This window comes from Pimephales promelas, chromosome 16 (genome assembly GCF_988280905.1).
Source record: "Pimephales promelas chromosome 16, fPimPro1.hap1.1, whole genome shotgun sequence".
Classification (NCBI taxonomy): Eukaryota; Metazoa; Chordata; class Actinopteri; order Cypriniformes; family Leuciscidae; genus Pimephales; species Pimephales promelas.
In genome coordinates, this window is record NC_142784.1 from 29253887 (window position 1) to 29273188 (window position 19302).

General features: G+C 37.8%; 1 protein-coding gene across 2 annotated transcripts; it reads right to left on the reverse strand.

The window, feature by feature from the left end:
- Positions 1–546: 546 nt before the first annotated feature.
- On the reverse strand, positions 547–17559 carry rtn2a (reticulon 2a). Of its 2 annotated transcripts, XM_039670625.2 has the most exons (10): positions 17360–17559; positions 14762–14815; positions 14143–14622; positions 12575–12760; positions 7452–7659; positions 5363–5501; positions 3391–3460; positions 2696–2742; positions 1628–1686; positions 547–1272 (listed from the first exon to the last, which is right to left on the reverse strand). In XM_039670625.2, the coding sequence occupies exons 1-10, from the start codon at positions 17388–17390 to the stop codon at positions 1197–1199; spliced, it is 1350 nt and encodes a 449-aa protein (XP_039526559.2). In that variant the 5' UTR covers positions 17391–17559; the 3' UTR covers positions 547–1196. The 2 variants fall into 2 exon arrangements, with proteins under 2 accessions (XP_039526559.2, XP_039526560.1); XM_039670626.2 differs by lacking the exons at positions 12575–12760; positions 14143–14622; positions 14762–14815; positions 17360–17559 and adding an exon at positions 11288–11429 and having other exon boundaries at positions 657–1272.
- Positions 17560–19302: the final 1743 nt, after the last annotated feature.

Genomic DNA, 19302 nt, shown 5'->3' on the forward strand with positions numbered 1-19302 from the left:
AACACTGGTCCAGAAACACTTCCTGTTTCAGTTTGTAACTGTTTTCTTTATTTCACATGTAAAGAAAACATCTTAAAGATGTTTGTTTAACTTTTTGATTCAGTTTTAAATGTTCTGTTGGTTGTATTTTATCCCAGCTTTTTTGTAGTGTTAAAAAACTGAAACAGGAAGTGCTTCTGGACCAGTGTTGTTTACATCTTTTGAAATGGTCTATATGACCATCCAGTTAATATTAGTTTCTAACTTCTACGGTGGCCAATGTAGTCCAAGATTAACATGGCTTCCAGTTCGACCTTGTCCATGAGTGTTAACTCGAATGTAAACGCGAAAGGCGAAGCTTGAATTAACGGGTATGTCCCTCTTTGGCTAATTTACTTTCAAGATGGGGGGCAACATGGCGACCGACATTAGAACCCCTTACACTCACGAGAATAACTTATTACTTGAACGAAGTAAATGTACATTAATGAGCACATATATTTTTTGAAAGAACTAAGTGTTTTTAGCTGAGAATAAACTAAAAGAGTTACACAGTGTAGCTTTAAATATCGTTTCACCATCTTTGTATCTTTAATACAGCAAACCCTGTGACAGTGGAAAGAGTGATTTGACATGGAATCAAACTTACACTCAAATAACACCAAGCAAACAAAACATTGGAAAAGAAAAGAACATTATGGTTTTAATAGCTCTTGGGTACTTTAACAGGGTTAAGCTGCCCACACATACACACACAAAGCGATTTTGAGACTGTAAGAAGTAAAAACCCCATCTGGAAACTGGTCCTGCGTTATGTTCCCGCTAGGCGAACTGCAGCCAATCTGCATTCGAAAATCTCTGATTGACATTTTCACTGCTGTTACTTCACTGAAGTCATCCATGTTTGTTCAGATAACTTTCTGTTATTGAATGGGTGGCTCAAGTATCTTAGCGATCTGTGTTTCTTTCATTCATACACTCACACTCAAACTGAAATGTGGAAATGAAAACATGTCTTTAACTTCTTAAAATTCCAAAGCCTTTGATTCCATTTTCATCCAAGATTGTTCTTTGCATGGTCCTCCCTCCTTAAAGCGTATAAGGCCGGTGTCATTAGCCCCTCCCCCACTGCTGCAGAGGCGGGACTCTGAGCACAAATTGCTAATTAAGACATTTTTGAGTGACGGCGTGCAGTTCCTCCTCCTCAGTGAGATGTCTCAATGGGCTTTGGGTTTAGCTCCACCAGGGGTGGGATCCAGGGGTGGTCCGCCACCCTGGGCCAGGCGATGAAGGCTGTTCAACAGACAAAAATACAACTGTATAGTCTCATTTGTGCTCTATCAAAGATTTTAGAGAACCAGTGTTTGTTTATTCAATGGTTTATGGAAATAAACCAATAAACTACACACACTCTTAAAATGGTGGGTTGTTTTAACTCAAATTTGGGTCAAATATGGACAAACCCAGCCTTTGGGTTAAATTTTTAAATGACATTTTAACCACACGTTTGGGTTTGTCCATATTTGAGCCAAAATTGGGTTAAACCGACCCAGCATTTTTTAGAGTGCAAATATCATGAGACTCATTGAAGCACTGATTTTAAAGTAATACGTTTATTACTGTTCACAGTAGATGGCGCTATACTCACAAGTCCTTTATGTTGTCAACACGGGCTAATACTGCTACAATGCAGCTGTCCACTTTGTCCTGAAAAAGAAGAGATTGACATGAGATGCAATAGATGTGTTAACACTAGGACTGTCAATCAATTATAAAAAGATCATTTCATTATATTACATACATTTTCCCAGGATTAAAGTAAATTATGTGGGCCTATCTTATTTTGTATTTTTATATTATATACAATTTCAAGTAAAAAAAAAAAAAAAAAAAAAAAAAACTTAGGTAACAAACCAGAATGAAATAATTTAAAAACACATTAAATCCTTATTATATTATATTATATTATATTAAACTTTATTATATCAACTTTTATTATATTATATCAACTTTTATTATATTGTTTTATATACATTTTCACAGCATTAAAGTACATTTAAAACAAAAAACTTTAGGTAACATGAACAAACCAGAATGAAATTATTTAAAAAACATAAAATCCATATTATATTATATAATATAATATAATATTATATTATATTATATTATATTATATTATTAAATTATATATTTTATTAAATTTTATTATATTATATCATATTATATTATATTATTTTATATATATATGTATTCACAGCATTAAAGTAAATTTAAAACAAAAAACTTTAGGTCACATGAACAAACCAGAATAAAACTATTATTCACAAATTACTTGTATGACAATTACTGGTAATCTTCAACACAAATTCATGATTGTGAAAGGCCTATCCACTATATTAATAAACGTTGCAAAAAGTGTCTTTAGAAGTCAATATATATTTTTTTTATTTCCATATCTTTGCACATAAACCATCATTCCTTATAATTCTTCAGTTTATTGTTGTGTTGTGGCAGTCAACAACAGTGCACAAATGAGCTTGTGCGCTCATTCGAATTTTTAATAATTTTCAAAAAGTTTCTTGCTCAGGTAAAAGGTGGATATACAGAATTATATACGGGCTTATTAGAATAAGAAGTATATAGAGAACACATGAATATGCATGAGATGCCACTGTTGTTGTAGATACAGAGATACAGAACACAGAGATTGTGTTACCTGGTGCCTTGTGTAAAACAGAGGGACAGAGAAGACAGCAATCACACCTGGACACCACATGATGACAAGAGAACTAGTTAGAAAAGCATTTACCATTAACTTCTCATAAAGCACCACTAATACTGTATATGCCCAACTATATTCCAAATTACAAGACAGTGTGACCTCAAAACATATTTCGGTCCAGATTTGCTAAACATGGCAAAAAATGGGTGTGGAAAGTTCTGTGAGTGAATGACCAACACAATCTACCAAGAAATTAACGTCTGGGATAGGAACTAATGGCACAAATACAATTGACTAGATCAAAGCTTAGTAAATCACCTCACATGAGTCATTTAAATTCTCTCCTCCCATACATTTTGCATCTGAAAGGGTCAGCCACAAAAAATTTCAGTGCCTTTTGAGCGCTAATATTTCAATGTTTGTACATGTTTTAAAAAAGGATATACAGACCCTCTTTTGGCATTAAAAAACTACTCAGGACTTACTAAAGACAGAGGAAAAATTAGCAATGAAAAGGCATGGACAGTCATTTTTCCACTTTAGTGGAAGGTTCATACTTCATACTTTATGTAATGTAATACAAAAGTGTTCAAATGTTTTTGAGTCTGCTGACTGCAAGCTACACAGCATAACTACTATAAAAGTTGTCAAGTAAAGTTGGAAACAAGTTAAAAACATGGACATCATACCGATGATGAGCAAGGTAAGGCCATTGCAGAGGCTTCCCAGGAACGTGACCAGATACATCAGCAACAAGAACTGGGGATAACAACAAACATTTTATTACTCAATTCCTAAATGTTTGTGTGTACAAATCTGATTCTACAAGCCACCTCAGCATTCAAAACATGCATCCACTGCAAGATGTGATGATGATTGTGAAACTGTTATCCAACACTACGCTTCTGGCCCCTAGAGAAAAGGTTTCCTCTTATATCTCTCAGTCAGGAGTACTAGTCACCAAGTCTGAAACTGGAAACCGCACTCAGGACAAGACCCTCTTGCATCCTCTCGTCTCACTCTACATAAGACCACACGTGTCCCATGTCACATACCGAACAGGTCATCCTGTGACACCCCGAAACTTGAGGACTGTTAAAGAGTTTCAGCTGAAGACTCTGCAGTCCTAAGCTGTCTAATTTATCAGTTTAGACGTGTTTATAAGACAAAGTTAGGTCACTTTTACAGGACTGGTCCTCCAATATAAACTAAATCAATGATTTATGATTAAATTGTAATAGAAAATAAGAAAATAACATGAAAATCAGACTTAAAAAATACTGTTTAGTGTCTTAGGCCATCAATGTGTACTTACATTTACGAGTCATTAAATCATGTTTAATTTGGACTTCCCTGTGCATGCTCTTTGAGGTGGACCCCATATACCTCCATTATATGACTGACAGACAACAACGGTTTGACCTAAAAATATCAAAATACTGCGGAAACAAAGACGCCTACATCTTGGATACCCTTGAGGTAAGCTAAAACATATCAAAAATTAATTTCAAAGTGAAGTAACCCTTTAAATGTGGACATCCAGCTTTTATTTTAGTTTTCACCTGAGCAAAAGACCCACATAATCTCATATGTGTCTCTGCTAGAATCAGAAGAGATCTCAACATTGTCTCAAACTGCGCCCATATTGGCGAAATATTAAAGTCTGCATTCAAATGTCAAAGATCTCAAACATTACTCATCAAATTCTTCCAACACTTTAATATAAGAGATATGATATCCACATCAGGGTTACTGTACAGAACTCAACAGATTTACTTTATTTCATGTTTAATGCTTCGCTTTGCTGTAGCAAAATAGTCTTCAGGCGTAAAACTCAAAGCAATTTATAATCCATAATTTTCTCTCAAAATGCAGAATATTATCATGTATTCTGTGCCATAATGTCCAGGAGACACTTCATGTCAAGATAAAGGCCACACGCGCCTGAAATACACCCCAAACACTGTCAGAAGATTTTCATGTGTAAGTCTTGAGTGTATTTAGAGTGACAGTGCACAGCTGAGAGGCCTGACATAATGAACGTTCATTTCTGTCCTCTGTAGACGACCTTTTTAATTGTGACAGTTGTCATGACAACATATTTAAATTTATGAACTTCATGGAAAAAGAATGCTATTTTGTAATCATAATTAGTATTTGATGTATAATTAGTTTTTTACTTTTCATATAAATTTCTTTTTTTTTTGGGGGGGGGGGGTTTATTCCTATTGGGGAAAAAAACATCTCTACAGGTCAATAATGTAAAAAGTAACCCCACACACATTCCTATGAAATATGATAAAATAAAAAATGGCATTTCTCATTGAAATGTGTTTCTAAGGGTTTTCTCAGGAGGATGAAAAAAAATTAAGTCACCTTCAGGTACTGAATATAAGATGAGACCAAAAAAAGATGAAATGAAAATTAAATAAATGCAAGCGGACAATTGAAGATATGAAAAGAATCTCTTATGACAGGCACTACAGAGCACACAACTAGAAACGTGAATCTTTCTGAAAGAGGGATGTTCTGTCACAGAGAGAAAATTTCTAAGAGAGCGATGACTTTTTGTCAAGAATGTGGAATATCATTGTTGCATCACACAGATTCAGGATATAGACAGAAGACTTTTATACAAGACCATCAATTCCCAGGCCGTACCTTGAGTGAGTTGAACAGGTTTCCCACAAAGATAAGGTTCCTCAGTGTGTCCACGGCCGAGCAGGACAGCACAATGGCCCTCTGCACGTAATGTTGAGCTTCTTCCCCACTTAAACCGATGTCCAAGTCTAGATATGACCTGCAGCACACACAGATGTAGTTATTAAATGATGCATTTGTCCAAAGTAGAGCCCATAGTTTCTTCTTCAAAATCAAAAGTTGCTATTTTGTCCCAATGAAAATTATCATTTCACACTCTCATTATTAGTTCATTCATTTAATTTATCAGTAATATGTAATATGTATGAAGAGTTCAGATGCAAAAGCCTCTAAATGCCATTTGAAATTTTCTTCTTTAATGATGATTTTTATCAAACTTGTATATTTAAGTTCAGTGATTTCACTTAAATGGCAATGATAATTAAGTGAAATCACTGAACTTAAATATACAAGCTTGATAAAAATTTCAAATGGCACTTAGAGGCTTTTGCGTCTGAACTCTTCGTATATGAAAGGTGATGGAAATTGCACTGTGGTGGACATATTTTTGAGTTTCAAAAAATAATTACAGTATTCTTCTGTGATGCGTGACTAATGACTAATAAACACACGACTGCCTTATTCTGTGTAAGAAGCTACATCATCTCAGAAGGATGCTCTCAACTGTCGTTATTAAGTGATTTTGATTTTAATCACCGCATTTACGATTTCAAAATCGCGATAAGCCTAATCGGTTTAAAGGAGTAGTTCACTTTTAAAAAAACTTTTGCTGATAATTTACTCACCCCCATGTCATCCAAGATGTCCACGTCTTTCTTTCTTCGGTTGAAAAGAAATTAAGGTTTTTGATGAAAACATTCCAGGATTTTCTCCATATAATGGACTTCAATGGGAACCAAATGGTTCAAGGTCCAAATAAAAGTTTCAGTGCAGCTTCAAATGTCTTTAAATGACACCAGATGATGAATAAGGGTCTTATCAAGCGAAACGATCGCTTACTTATAAAATAAATAAAACAACTTTACGTTTTATAAGCACAAATGCTCGCCTTACTCTGTTCTGAGATGAGCGTTTGTGACTCTCCTGTTCAAACTGGTTCATCAAAATGAACAAATCTTTTTTCGAGTCATGACTCGAAGGGTCCTAGATAAGACCCTTATTCATCGTCTGGTGTCGTTTAAAGCCCTTTGAAGCTGCACCGAAACTCTCATTTGGACCTTGAACCGTTTGGTTCCCATTGAAGTCCATTATATGGAGAAAATCCTGGAATGTTTTCATCAAAAACCTTAATTTCTTTTCGACTGAAGAATGAAAGACGTGGACATTTTGAATGACATGGGGGTGAGTAAATTATCAGCAAAAGTTTTTTACAAGTGAACTACTCGCGATTACATGGAAATTGCGATTAATAGTGCAGCCCTAATTTTGAGGAAAACTGAATTTGATTAGACGAGTAATAACATGCTCACATTTAGTCTAGAACTACACTAACCTTTATGTTTAGGACGCCTCTGCCTCTTACTCCTGATTATTACTCGTATATTATATATTACTCATAGATTATAGAATACTCATACGCCTCTAACTCTTACTAATACTCTCCTCAATATGGGACAGGAGAGATGTCAGTCAATACATGGGAAAACAAAGCAGCTTGCATTATTCGTTTGAAAAATAACCTCAGATATTTTGTTGTAAAAGTATTGCATTCCTTTACTAGTTATTTGAAAAAAGTAATCCGATTACGTAACTCGCGTTACTTGTAATGTGTTTACCCCCAACACTAACGGCTTGTAATGTCAAATTAAACTAGACTGTCAACCTTGTAACTTTTCAAAAGGCACCGTTAAACCCCATCATATTACACGATATTGTTTTAGCTTGAGAATGCACATCGCTTGACGAGTCCTTGCTTGATATAATGTTTAAATAAAGAAAATCATCTTGGGCACTGGTATAGATGACCCCCCACATGATACTGTACTTCAACCAAATGCGCTGTTCATGGTCCATTTACACAGGTTCCAAAAATATCTTGAATCAAGTCAATTAAAAACTGAAGACTGAAGAGGAGAGAGAAGAGACTCACTGGAAGGGGTGTGCTCCATCTCCCAGCTGGAGCACATGCAGCAGTTTGTAGTAGATTCTGACTGAGATGGTGAAGCAGATGATGGCCAGGGAGAGAGTGGACACCACAGTGATGATGCTCAGCTGGAACAGAGCCAGCAGTCCCACCACCAGCCCTGTGAATATCATCCCTGTCCGCTCCATATCCTTCCAGTAGATCAGGTCCATTACTACATGGAGGTAGAAAAAGGTTTAGGGTTTAAAACTACAAGTCTAATGGTTTCCTGAAGTCTGTGGTTGACAAACAAAAGCAGATTAAACTAGATCTGAGTGGATGCCAGGGTGCCGTGGGTGGTTGTACGTCTCTGACATTTTACTCCTCCGGTGATCCCAAAATACTCCAATGTACGCCTTCAATGTCACTTAGAAACATAATAGCATGCCTCTCCTCAACAAGCCACATGATTAGAGGTAACATTCACGTCTGGATCACAAACAATGTGGGACGTGTCAAAGATAAATACTAAGGATTGGGGTTTTGTGAGCACCTCTAATAAAATCCATGGGAAGCTTAATGTGATTTAGCCAAGTAGAACATGCTTTTGGATTAACATCCTTGTTGGCCCTGAAACATTTCCACCATTTAAGGTTAGGCTTAATGCTCAACGCTCTTATCAACCTGTCATTTAGGGCTAGTTTAGGGAAAGGGCCTTGATCGGATGATAGAGACCAAAGGATGTTGTCCCAGAAGCAAGTCTTAGTTTGGCAAATTATGTGCTCGGTTTTATGTGCTCATCCACTTCTTCGCATGGTTCAAGTGTTCCTTAAAGAGTAATAATCCATGAACCAAATCTACCAGCTACAATGTGCATTACAAAATTACAAACATTGGTTTGTAGAAAAAAAAAATTGGTGGAAATTGGACAAAAAGACAATGACTGTGTAATAAACAGAGGGAACGGACTACAATCCCATGAAGCATTGCGAATGACAACCAAATAAAAAAACCAAGGGATATATATAACTATATAACTATAACAATTAATTTTAAAAAAACGTATGCATATTGAGTGCATATGGGAGTGGAGTGTTAAAGTGTTGTTTTGGTGGGATTAGGCAATAATTTCAGTAGCACCTCATTGAAGTACACAGATACAGGGGGCGGAGTTGGATCCAGATCTAAGGGGTAGAGATGGGTAGGATTAGGGGTGGGGTTAAGGATCAGGGGGCGGAGATGGGTAGGGTTGGGGGTGGGGTTAGAGATCAGGGGGCGGAGATGGGTAGTGTTAGGGGTGGGGTTAGGGATCAGGGGGTGGAGATGGGTAGGATTAGGGGTGGGGTTAAGGATCAGGGGGCGGAGATGGGTAGTGTTAGGGGTGGGGTTAGGGATCAGGGGGCGGAGATGGGTAGTGTTAGGGGTGGGGTTAAGGATCAGGGGGCGGAGATGGGTAGTGTTAGGGGTGGGGTTAAGGATCAGAGGGCAGAGATGGGTAGTGTTAGGGGTGGGGTTAGGGATCAGGGGGAGGAGATGGGTAGGATTAGGGGTGGGGTTAGGGATCAGGGGGCGGAGATGGGTAGGATTAGGGGTGGGGTTAAGGATCAGGGGGCGGAGATGGGTAGTGTTAGGGGTGGGGTCAGGGATCAGGGGGCGGAGATGGGTAGGTTTAGGGGTGGGGTTAGGGATCAGGGGGAGGAGATGGGTAGGATTAGGGGTGGGGTTAGGGATCAGGGGGCGGAGATGGGTAGGATTAGGGGTGGGGTTAGGGATCAGGGGGCGGAGATGGGTAGGATTAGTGGTGGGTTTAGGGATCAGGGGGCGGAGATAGGTAGATTTAGGTATATGTAATGAATTGGATTACCAATTCGGAATGGATTTCGGATTCCAAATGGACACGAACGGATTTCGTATTCTACAATGAGGACCATCTCAATAATTTTGCAAAAGTATGGATAATGTCGTTTTTCACCAGAAATTTAAAATGTTGATTATACATGATTATTTAAAAATGTATTGAAATAATGTGGGTTGGTTACTTTAACACAAGTACATAGTATACCACTGATTAACATTGTGGCTCATAGTAGGTCTGTCTTTAATGTTTTATAAGTTAAAAAAAATGGAGAAAATGAATGGGATTGTTGCACTCTATAAGAGATTTGAAACTTTTGGATGGAGACAAACCTTTGCATAACAGAATCTTATATTTTCAAGTATACAGATTTTGTTTTAAATAACTTAATAAATAAAGTTAGTAATAAATGGACAGATATAAGCCAGGACATGGAGTGACACAGTAGTGAGTTAAGCAGCTTTTTATAGACTAAATTCTTGCGTAATGATTTGCTAGATTAGATTAACTACAGTAGCTCCCCCCAAACCTTTGTTTAGAACTCTACTTTCTAAACAAATGCCGAAACAGAATGTTACAAAGATGAATATCAATACAGTTATGCTTTGAAAGCACTGTAAGGATGCAATGTAGATACATGTGAATCAAAACTTCATGTAAGAAACGATAGAAATGCCAAGGCTAAATAAGTGGGTGGGTAGGTTTTAGTTATTGATGACAGGGAGACAAACTGCAAGGAGTCTTTTGGGCTGACCTTGGCTATTTTTAGTCAGTGTAGGAAGGAAGAGAAAGTAAGAATTTAAAGTAGTCTCTTAAAGCACCTGCTGACAACACTCAACACAAATCGTCTCAGGACTTCAAGAACTGCACAAAGTAAACGTTTTACTTTTTAATCAATCGTATAAAGTCAGTTTTATACACTGGGAAAACTCTCTATATACTGGTCTTAAGAGACTCATATAAGCTATAAGCAACAGCTCACAGGCTAATACTGTGGCTAACCCATTCAGAATTACATCAGTGCTAATACCATTCATGTCTGTTGTACGACTCTGAATGGTGGACCTAGCAGCAGGTGGATGGACTATTTATAACATCAACATAATGTGTAAGAAGCCCCTAGCTTTAGAGACAACTGTCTATTGTTATGACAGGTGGCCTAACTGACTTATTTGACGTGGTTAGCTTTAGCAAGTTTGTCAGCTCAGGCTGGCTGGCTGTAAACAAAGCAAAACTAATAACATTCTAAACTACTTTCTAAAAAGGAGCACACTGTGTACTTTTAGACTGAATTAAATATATATTTTCAAAATCTCACTAACTTTATCAACAAAAGCATGTTTAAAAACGCTGGTCATTGCTAAATCGCAACTCAGACAAGTTTTTTTTTTTTTTTTTTTTTTTTTTTGTAATGACTATCTGACTTATTCCACTTATTACACAGCTACTTAACAAATACATAAGATGTGGTATAAATATATTGATTTTAGCTGAAGAAAGCAGCAGTTATGTAGGAAAATCATTTGCTTTCAACGGTTAAGGTTTAGCAGTTGTACAAAATATTTGACAGGTGAAAGCTGCAATTAGCTAATCAGAATCAAGTATAGGGATAGGGTTAGTAAATAAAAACTGATAACAACCCACCTATCATAGATTAACCCCATCATGCCCATCAAATACATACTGTGCATACATAAAACACACATCCACACACAACCTTGGCTGTTAAACTTCAAGAGTACTCCATTTTCATTCATTCTCCATCTTGTTCACAAACTTTTAAAATCATGATGAAATACCACACTTATCTCTCGGTCACATAATCAAAAACCCTAAAAACAAACTCGACTGAAATGACAGCACACGATTAACTTCTAACTCTTCGCTATGTGGTTCAGACAGGAATAAAAGTTCATCCCTGTCTCTGTGCACTCAGCTTAAATGATTCTCTAAGTTGACAGTCATATTCTGAAAGCACCAGTTGTGTGTATATTTCCTGGTCCCTCACCTTTACTGGTCATTTTGGAGTCTTCATGGGCCGATCCCTCTCTGGCCTGTGTCTATGTCCCTGATCTTCTCTGAAAGCCCCTCAAGCTGTTTTTGGATGGGCCTGCGCTGTCAGCAACCCCACTGGCCCAACGGCCCAAAAATAAACCTGCACAATTGTGCCCGCCCCATTAAAGAAGACAGAGGCAGTTAAACTGACATAGTGGGAGGATACACATACACTATACTCACAAATACTTTGTACATACTGTACATCTACCTGAGATAAGTTTACTAATTAACAATGTACCAATGTAAATCTATAACATACACTCAACAACTAACATTACTAGACTTAATGCATCCTATAACCACTTTTATTTTTTTTCCATTAAAATAGACAATTATGGATATTAGACCCCGTCTATATATAATATGTAATATGATTCTTTGTATTTTGTGAACCGTTATACCCCTAGTAAATAAGTATGTGCTGTTTTATAAGCTGTACTCTTTTATAAGCTCCCATTTTCTTTTTATGATTTATTTTTCAGTAATTTTGTATTAATATTTTCTTTGTACATGCGCTCTTCAGAGAACCATGCGTTTTCAGCATGCCTGGACTATTCTCTCTGTTGTACAGTATGTTTTTTTTTTTTTTTTTTGCAGTCAAACATATGTAGTTAATTTGAGATTCATTGTTTCGATAAATATATCTATTGTGCAGTTTATATGTTTTTAATGTGCATCTACTCTTCTTAGAGCTCAGCGCATGCTTACGCATTACACTGTAACTTGACATTGTGAACATAAAGATCTGTTGTACATGATGTCAATTTCATGAATTTTCATGAAATGACACAAATGTCTCTTTATATAGTCAATATATTTATTTACTGAACAGCACACGAGAATCCATTTTGCCACCACCCTTATAAACGCCACGCGGAAAGCACATGCCAACCATAATGGTTCTGAGCGGTATAGCACATACAAACAGCATGACTCTGCTTTTTCTGTGTGGAATAATGAAGATGGACTAGCCAGGAATCCACTCAGTAGCATCAGCCCATTATAGCAGCAGCCCCTGGAGTGTGTTACCATAGAGATGGAAACAGTATTCTCCAATAAATCATGAGCATTTGTATTCATATGTGGGAAGCCTGTGCTTGTGAACAAGAGAAACCATATACCTAATCTGTTTTACATATTAACTAATGAAGTGCTGTCAGAAAACTACCAGGCTCTAAAGAATACGACAGTTAAAGCAGTCTTGGATAGCAGATATTTGATTATAGAGATGTCTAACCTGCTATCTGGATGCGTATTGTTGGCCCCTCCGATAAGTTGAGAGCAGAGCACCACTGCTTACAGATCTGTTCTTCCTGAGTGTTATGTCCAATGGCAGGAGGCGTTGTATGTGATGGGTCCACCATCTGTAGGGCGGCTGTGGTTTCCGTGGCAACAGAAGGGTCTGACCCATGAAGTTGTGGTACTGCCGAAATAATCCACAATGAATCACCATGAGATTATATGTGTGACACACTGATTCATAGCAAAAGGTTAATATTAAACAAAAAAAGACTATATATATATATATATATATATACTGTTTTATGCTTTTACCATTGTGAATAATTTGTAATATATAAATATTTTTAGTTATTATTATTATTATTATTATTATTATTATTATTTGACTATATATACTGTATATATATATATATATATAACAATAGGGGATTATCACGCTGATACGTAGGACTTCCGGATTCAGTGATCTTTGTGCACTGCCACTTCCGTTGAATCACCGATCTCGCTGGCGAACTGATGACGGACTACACTAAGTTTATTTATATGGCATCCCTGGTAAATTAGTCTGATTCACTAAAGTGCCGGCTGAAAACAAACGTGCTACCTTGTTTTATTTTAAAGGTTTAATCCAGTTCTTCCTTATACTCAATTCAGTCGGGAATCCATGAAAACTTACGTAGGGTTGGCGTTGTTGGTTAGATTTACAAAGTGGAACAGAGCAGTGACATATATAGCCTTCGTCTCAGCCACTGCGTCAGAAGTGGACTTGCACAAAGTTGACAAATCCCGCCCATGAAAACCGGAAGCGTGATAATCCCCTATTATTATATCAATATATATATATATATATATATTAATATAACAATAACAATATATATTAATATAACAATTACTTATGTGCCAAAAATCAGCTGACAGACATAAAGTCTACTTTACATTAATTGTTTCATTTTAGTGGCATATAACCATGCAAAACACCACCATGATTCTAGGATATTGGCAGAAGTTGCTAGGTCATTGCTATGCTGTTTCTAAAGCATTTTGAGGGGGGTTTACCATATTGCTATATGATTACTAGGGTTTTCTGAGTGTTTTCTTACTGGCCAAAGACAAAAGAGCCCACCGGTCCTACTCGAGCCACTCCGAGTGGGACACGAACCGGCGTGGCAGGCAGGTACGCAAACAAGGACGCTAAAGACAGCAGCTGCCAGGGTCAGTCGCTCGCACCGTTTTGAGGTCAGGGGAGTGAGTTAATACATGCACAGCTAATACTGGTCTACGTTACACTCAATTTCCAAACCTCACTCCCATCCGGGTCACGGCACCAAATATAAGCGGTTCTACTCGAGCCGCTCCGAGCAGGATTCGAACAGTAGTCTCCAACATGGTAGGTGGGCACGCTGACAAAAATTAGCTATTAGCTATTAGCATCAGCCGCTAGCACATCTTGAGGCCAGGGGAGTGAGGTTTACATGCACAGCTCTTACTGGCCTACATCCGTTACATTCACATGCAGACACACGTTTGTTGTTATTTGCACACAATGGTAATTTTTATGAGCACCTGTCATTTGCTCATTTTGATGACTGCATGTTTCATTGTGTGTTTGGATGCCTGAGATCTCCTCCGTTGGTTCCCATGTCCCTGTGTCTTTATCCTGAAACTCCTCCACCCTGTGACTCCGAGGCTCTAGTGTCCACGTCAGGCCCTCCTCCTCCACATCTCCCTCAGTCAAGTAGTCATGAGGGTCCCACTCCACAGCAGGGGAGTCTGGAAGTACCTGGGTCTCCAGAGTATCCGTGCGGTGCAGTGAACCACGGCTGCCCCTCCCCCCAGTCCTGCGGCGCCCCGAGTCTCTCCGCGATGAGCCATCGCTCTCGGAGAAGGCAATGTAGGAGAAGGTGAGCTCAAAGGAGTTCTGACGCGGCGTTCCCCATATGGATGAGCTGCTGAGACATGCGTCATCATCCTCGAGTCCTTCTTCGTCGTCTGACCATTCCCTGGCTGTCTGCAGTTCTGGGAAGTCAGACTCCTCATTTCCACCTGAGCAAAAATGGTGTGTGTTTATGATAGTATACAATAGCCTCAAGGGTTATCAGGGGCTATGTGGATATCAGGAACACATGCAAAGATAACTAAAGCACTCATATATTTAAATATATACTGTATATGAAAATATTACCATCTGAGCAGGAAGGAGTGGAGTCAGGTGTTGAGTTCACTGTTCCGAATTCCTCTGAAACGAGAGAGCAATGTATGATGCTCAATTTAAAGGGGCTATATGTATTTTTCATGTATTAATCACTTTTTTTTTATTGCCAATGTGTGAACAACTTGTAACAAAACTTAAAGTCAGAGACCTAGGTTGTCTGTGAAAGCCAGTAGACAAACTTTTTGTGAAGTATTTGTGACGTTTTTGCCTGGAAAATCAAAATGTTAAGTTTACGCATGCTCTCGAAAGCATTTCTTCCGTTCTATGAATGCTTACATTGTCCAGGGTAATGCCAAACGAGCTATTCTGTGCTGTAATTTCAATGTATTATGCAAAGAAAAGGCATTCATTTGAAATATAGTCTCACATAGCCAGATCTATAGACTATACAGTCTCAAATATAGCCCTAATCAAACTATAAAAACAGTGTACCCTCATCATCAGTCGACGTGATCAGTCGAACTGCAGAGCTGTTGCAAACATATCAACATCACTTAATTGCTTTAATATCTGATATTATCTCACCGCTGTCATTTTTATGTGAGTGTTTATTTTTTGTTATTGACATGGAAGGTATTGTCAAAGTCTTTATACTTCTAAACAAAGAACGAAAAAAAAAACCCAGCTGTCTGGGCGAGTGATAAGTTGCTGGCTGCAGTTCACTTAACGACCACTGGTGTCGCTAAAAATAAGGTTTTCTGTATTCCACATTAAGGCAACCACTTGTCAATTTTTTTCCTTATAAAGATAACATATACATATGCATAATTTTGCTGGACAGCAAAGAACGCGGAAAAGTTTGTAGCATTTTGAAGTAAGCATTTCCGCTAAATACAGAAACAATAAAAAAGGGCTTAAAAAATATGGCTGATCATGGTCCCATGAATGTGCTACAGTATGTAAAAATTGCACATCATACTATTAATTAAAATAGTAAAGTTCACGTAGAGCTACTATCACATATAGCCTAAGCTACTTATTTATGTTGAATTGCTGTAATATATATATATATATATATATATATATAAGTATTGATATAAATGAAAGTGTATTAAAATAGCTTATACCTTGACGTATCCCACCATGTGATATGCTATTCTCTGATATCTGAAACTTTAAAAAATATTTTAATTAAATTACAGATGTAACCGTTTTTACCTTATGCAAGGCTTCTGGTGCCATTTATTTTATCTGTACAAAAACAGCTTGTTATGCTGCTTGATATTGCTAACTGGAATTTGTTAGCATATTTGTTAGTGGAAATAACCATATTCTTCTAGTTATTCACCTATTGTGGCGAATTAATTGGAAGTCTCGCACATTTAGGAAATAGATTACTTCCACAGTGAAAAACAAGGTGGATATAAGATGATTACATCAAATATAAAGGTAAAAGTTCCCAGACTAAATAGCTTTAATTAGCTAGCGCAAAGTACTTCAAAGACAACAAAGGAACGTAAAAAATACTGTCCCATAGTATTGATAGAAAACCATCATCACATCACTAAACATCCACGTCACTAATACGAGCCGGGAACGGTTTGTAATCTTTCTTCTCATGCTGAACCGTGCTCAAGCTATTTTGCTTATTATTTGCTAGATATTTTTTACATTATTGAGTTTCTGTATTGTTTCTTACTTGAATTGTGCTGTTAAATAGATTTATTGTAAGGCCAAAGCAAAGTATGTTGGCTTTTCATGTTGGTCAGACAGACCTTTCCTTTAACTGTGCAGACAATATATTGCAAAGTTAAACAGGCTAAGTCAGCTCATGTCTATTTGAATATTATGGCCATCCATAAAAGAGACCTGGGATAAAAGCCTCTGAGCTTTCATTTCATATTGGGATGAATGAAACAAACCAAGCAACTTGGCTTTGTTCAGATCACAAAGTGAGAGGTTTCCTTTGTCAGCTCTCTTCTTTACAAAAATAAGTTGCATTGGATGCCTGGTCTATAAAAAAAACTAGTGTCACATTAAATATATGTACATACTTTATTGTGATGCTTATATTGCAGAGCCATTTATTGAGTCAAAGTATATTTAAAAAAAATTCAATTTGTGATTAGTTTACATTTATCTTCTTAGCTTTGATTATATTTAACCATAATATTGTATTTTTGTTTCACAAATTTTAGAAAATTCACCAATTCCCTTCACATATCCAATATATATGATAATCCAGATATATATATATAAAAAAATCAGTGTAGCTACAATATAATTTGCTGTAATCACACAGTATGTTCGTGTAAACAACAAAAACTGAATGCAAATTAGACAAAACACCAAATTGCGCCAGATTATTACCAACAACAACAATATTCCATATCCCCCCATAGTTCATCCCTCAAAAAGCATTTGTAAACAGCACAAGTGTCATGCAGATGCTGCGTACACATGCACAGAGCTAGTGCACACTGCAACATCAGCAGAATCCAGCAAAACACACACAGGTGAATGAGTGCTAAAGCAAACACACAACCAAGATGATGCATCAGACACAAAGCAACAGCTATACCGTACGGAGAGAAATACACAGACAAAGGGAATAAAAGAAGGACTTACTGCAGTGGGAGAACCCTAAAACCTGACCCATGCTCCATCAAGGCACCGCTGGGCCCATCCAGTCTGGAGTCCCCTCTCTCCTCGGCTGAATCGCTCCTCTCTTGCTCGGTGTTCCTCATGCACCCCTCCCTGCCTTAATGCACTGCTGTTTCCTTTCTCTCAGCCTCCCTTCCCTTCATCACACGGCCCCTCCCAGGTTCACTCACTCTCTCATTCTCTGCTGCAGCCAATAGAGGGTAGATGAAGAGACCGGTCTCAGAATACCACTATGAGTGTGTGTGTTGTCAGTATGAGTGCATCCATGTGTGTATAGCTCATCACTGTCATCTCAGATCAACATCCTCTTTATCTCCATCCGCTTGAATTTAACAAGGATGAACATGTTGCACACTTAAAATAACCCCATGATTTTTATTTCATTTTTAATTGGCGCCTTTTAAGATGAATTACTTAAGAGATTTAATGAATGAATACATTTGAAATAAATAACATTCATTCATTAAATTATATTAAATAAATAATACATTTGAATTATTTTTATTTTAAATATTTTAATTTAAAATAAATCAGCTACTATTAGTAATCAATAAAATAAACACCCTTCTCACACCTTAATGTTTGCAGGTTGGTGCGATGGATCAGAAATCAACTTTACAAATACACCTAAGCGATTATTAGGAACACCTATATTTCTCATTAATGCAATTATCTAATCAACCAATCACATGGCAGTTGCTTCAAGGCATTTAGGTAGGGTTGGGTATCGTTTGAATTTGAACGATTCTGATTCCGATTCCGATTCCGATTCCTTGTTTCGATTCCGGTTCCTAACGATTCTCGATTCCGATTCTTTTAAGAGGCAGGGTCAAAAAAGTTTAGCTAACCTTGCTAACCAACGGCCTTTCTGAAGGAAATAATCCTTTCTGAAGGAAATACTCCTTCGGTAAAAATACTCCTTTTGTCACAAATTTTGCATTTTGCCGAGATTTCGTTATTTTTAGAAAAGTGAAGCCACACTTTGGATCGTCGACGTAAGCTACTCATGTTCGACTCGCGTGGTTATGCCAACACTTCTGGTAGACGCTTCTTCGTTGGTGTTGTTCAGCGGTTTCTTCTTCCGCTCGGCGGACTGTGAATATCGAAACTAGGAATCGAAATTTTTACTTTTGAACGATTCCGGGAAAAACGAAAAGTTAGTCTCGGTTCCAATCGATACTCGATTCTCGATACCCAACCCTACATTTAGGGGTGTGGATTCACAATCTCCTGAACTCCAAACTGAATATCAGAATGGGAAAGAAATGTGATTTGAGCAATTTTTGAGCATGGCATGATTGTTGGTGCCAGCCGCGCCGGTCTGAGTATTTCACAATCTGCTCAGTCAACCAAAATCGGCAGTCCTGTGGGCGAAAATGCCTTGTTGATGCTAGAAGTGCAGAAGAGAAAAGATTCAAGCTGATAGAAGAGCAACTTTGAATGAAATAACCACTCGTTACAACCGAGGTATGCAGCAAAGCATTTGTGAAGCCACAACACACACAACCTTGAGGCGGATGGGCTACAACAGCAGAAGACCCCACCGGGTACCACTCATCTCCACTACAAATAGGAAAAAGAGGCTACAATTTGCAAGAGCTCACCAAAATTGGACAGTTGAAGACTGGAAAAATGTTGCCTGGTCTGATGAGTCTCGATTTCTGTTGAGACATTCAAGATGGAAGAGTCAGGATTTGGCGTAAACAGAATGAGAACATGGATCCATCATGCCTTGTTACCACTGTGCAGGCTGGTGGTGGTGGTGTAATGGTGTGGGGATGTTTTCTTGGCACACTTTCGGCCCCTTAGTGCCAATTGGGCATCATTTAAATGCCACGGCCCACCTGAGCATTGTTTCTGAGCCTTTGTGGCCACCATGTACCCATCCTCTGATGGCTACTTCCAGC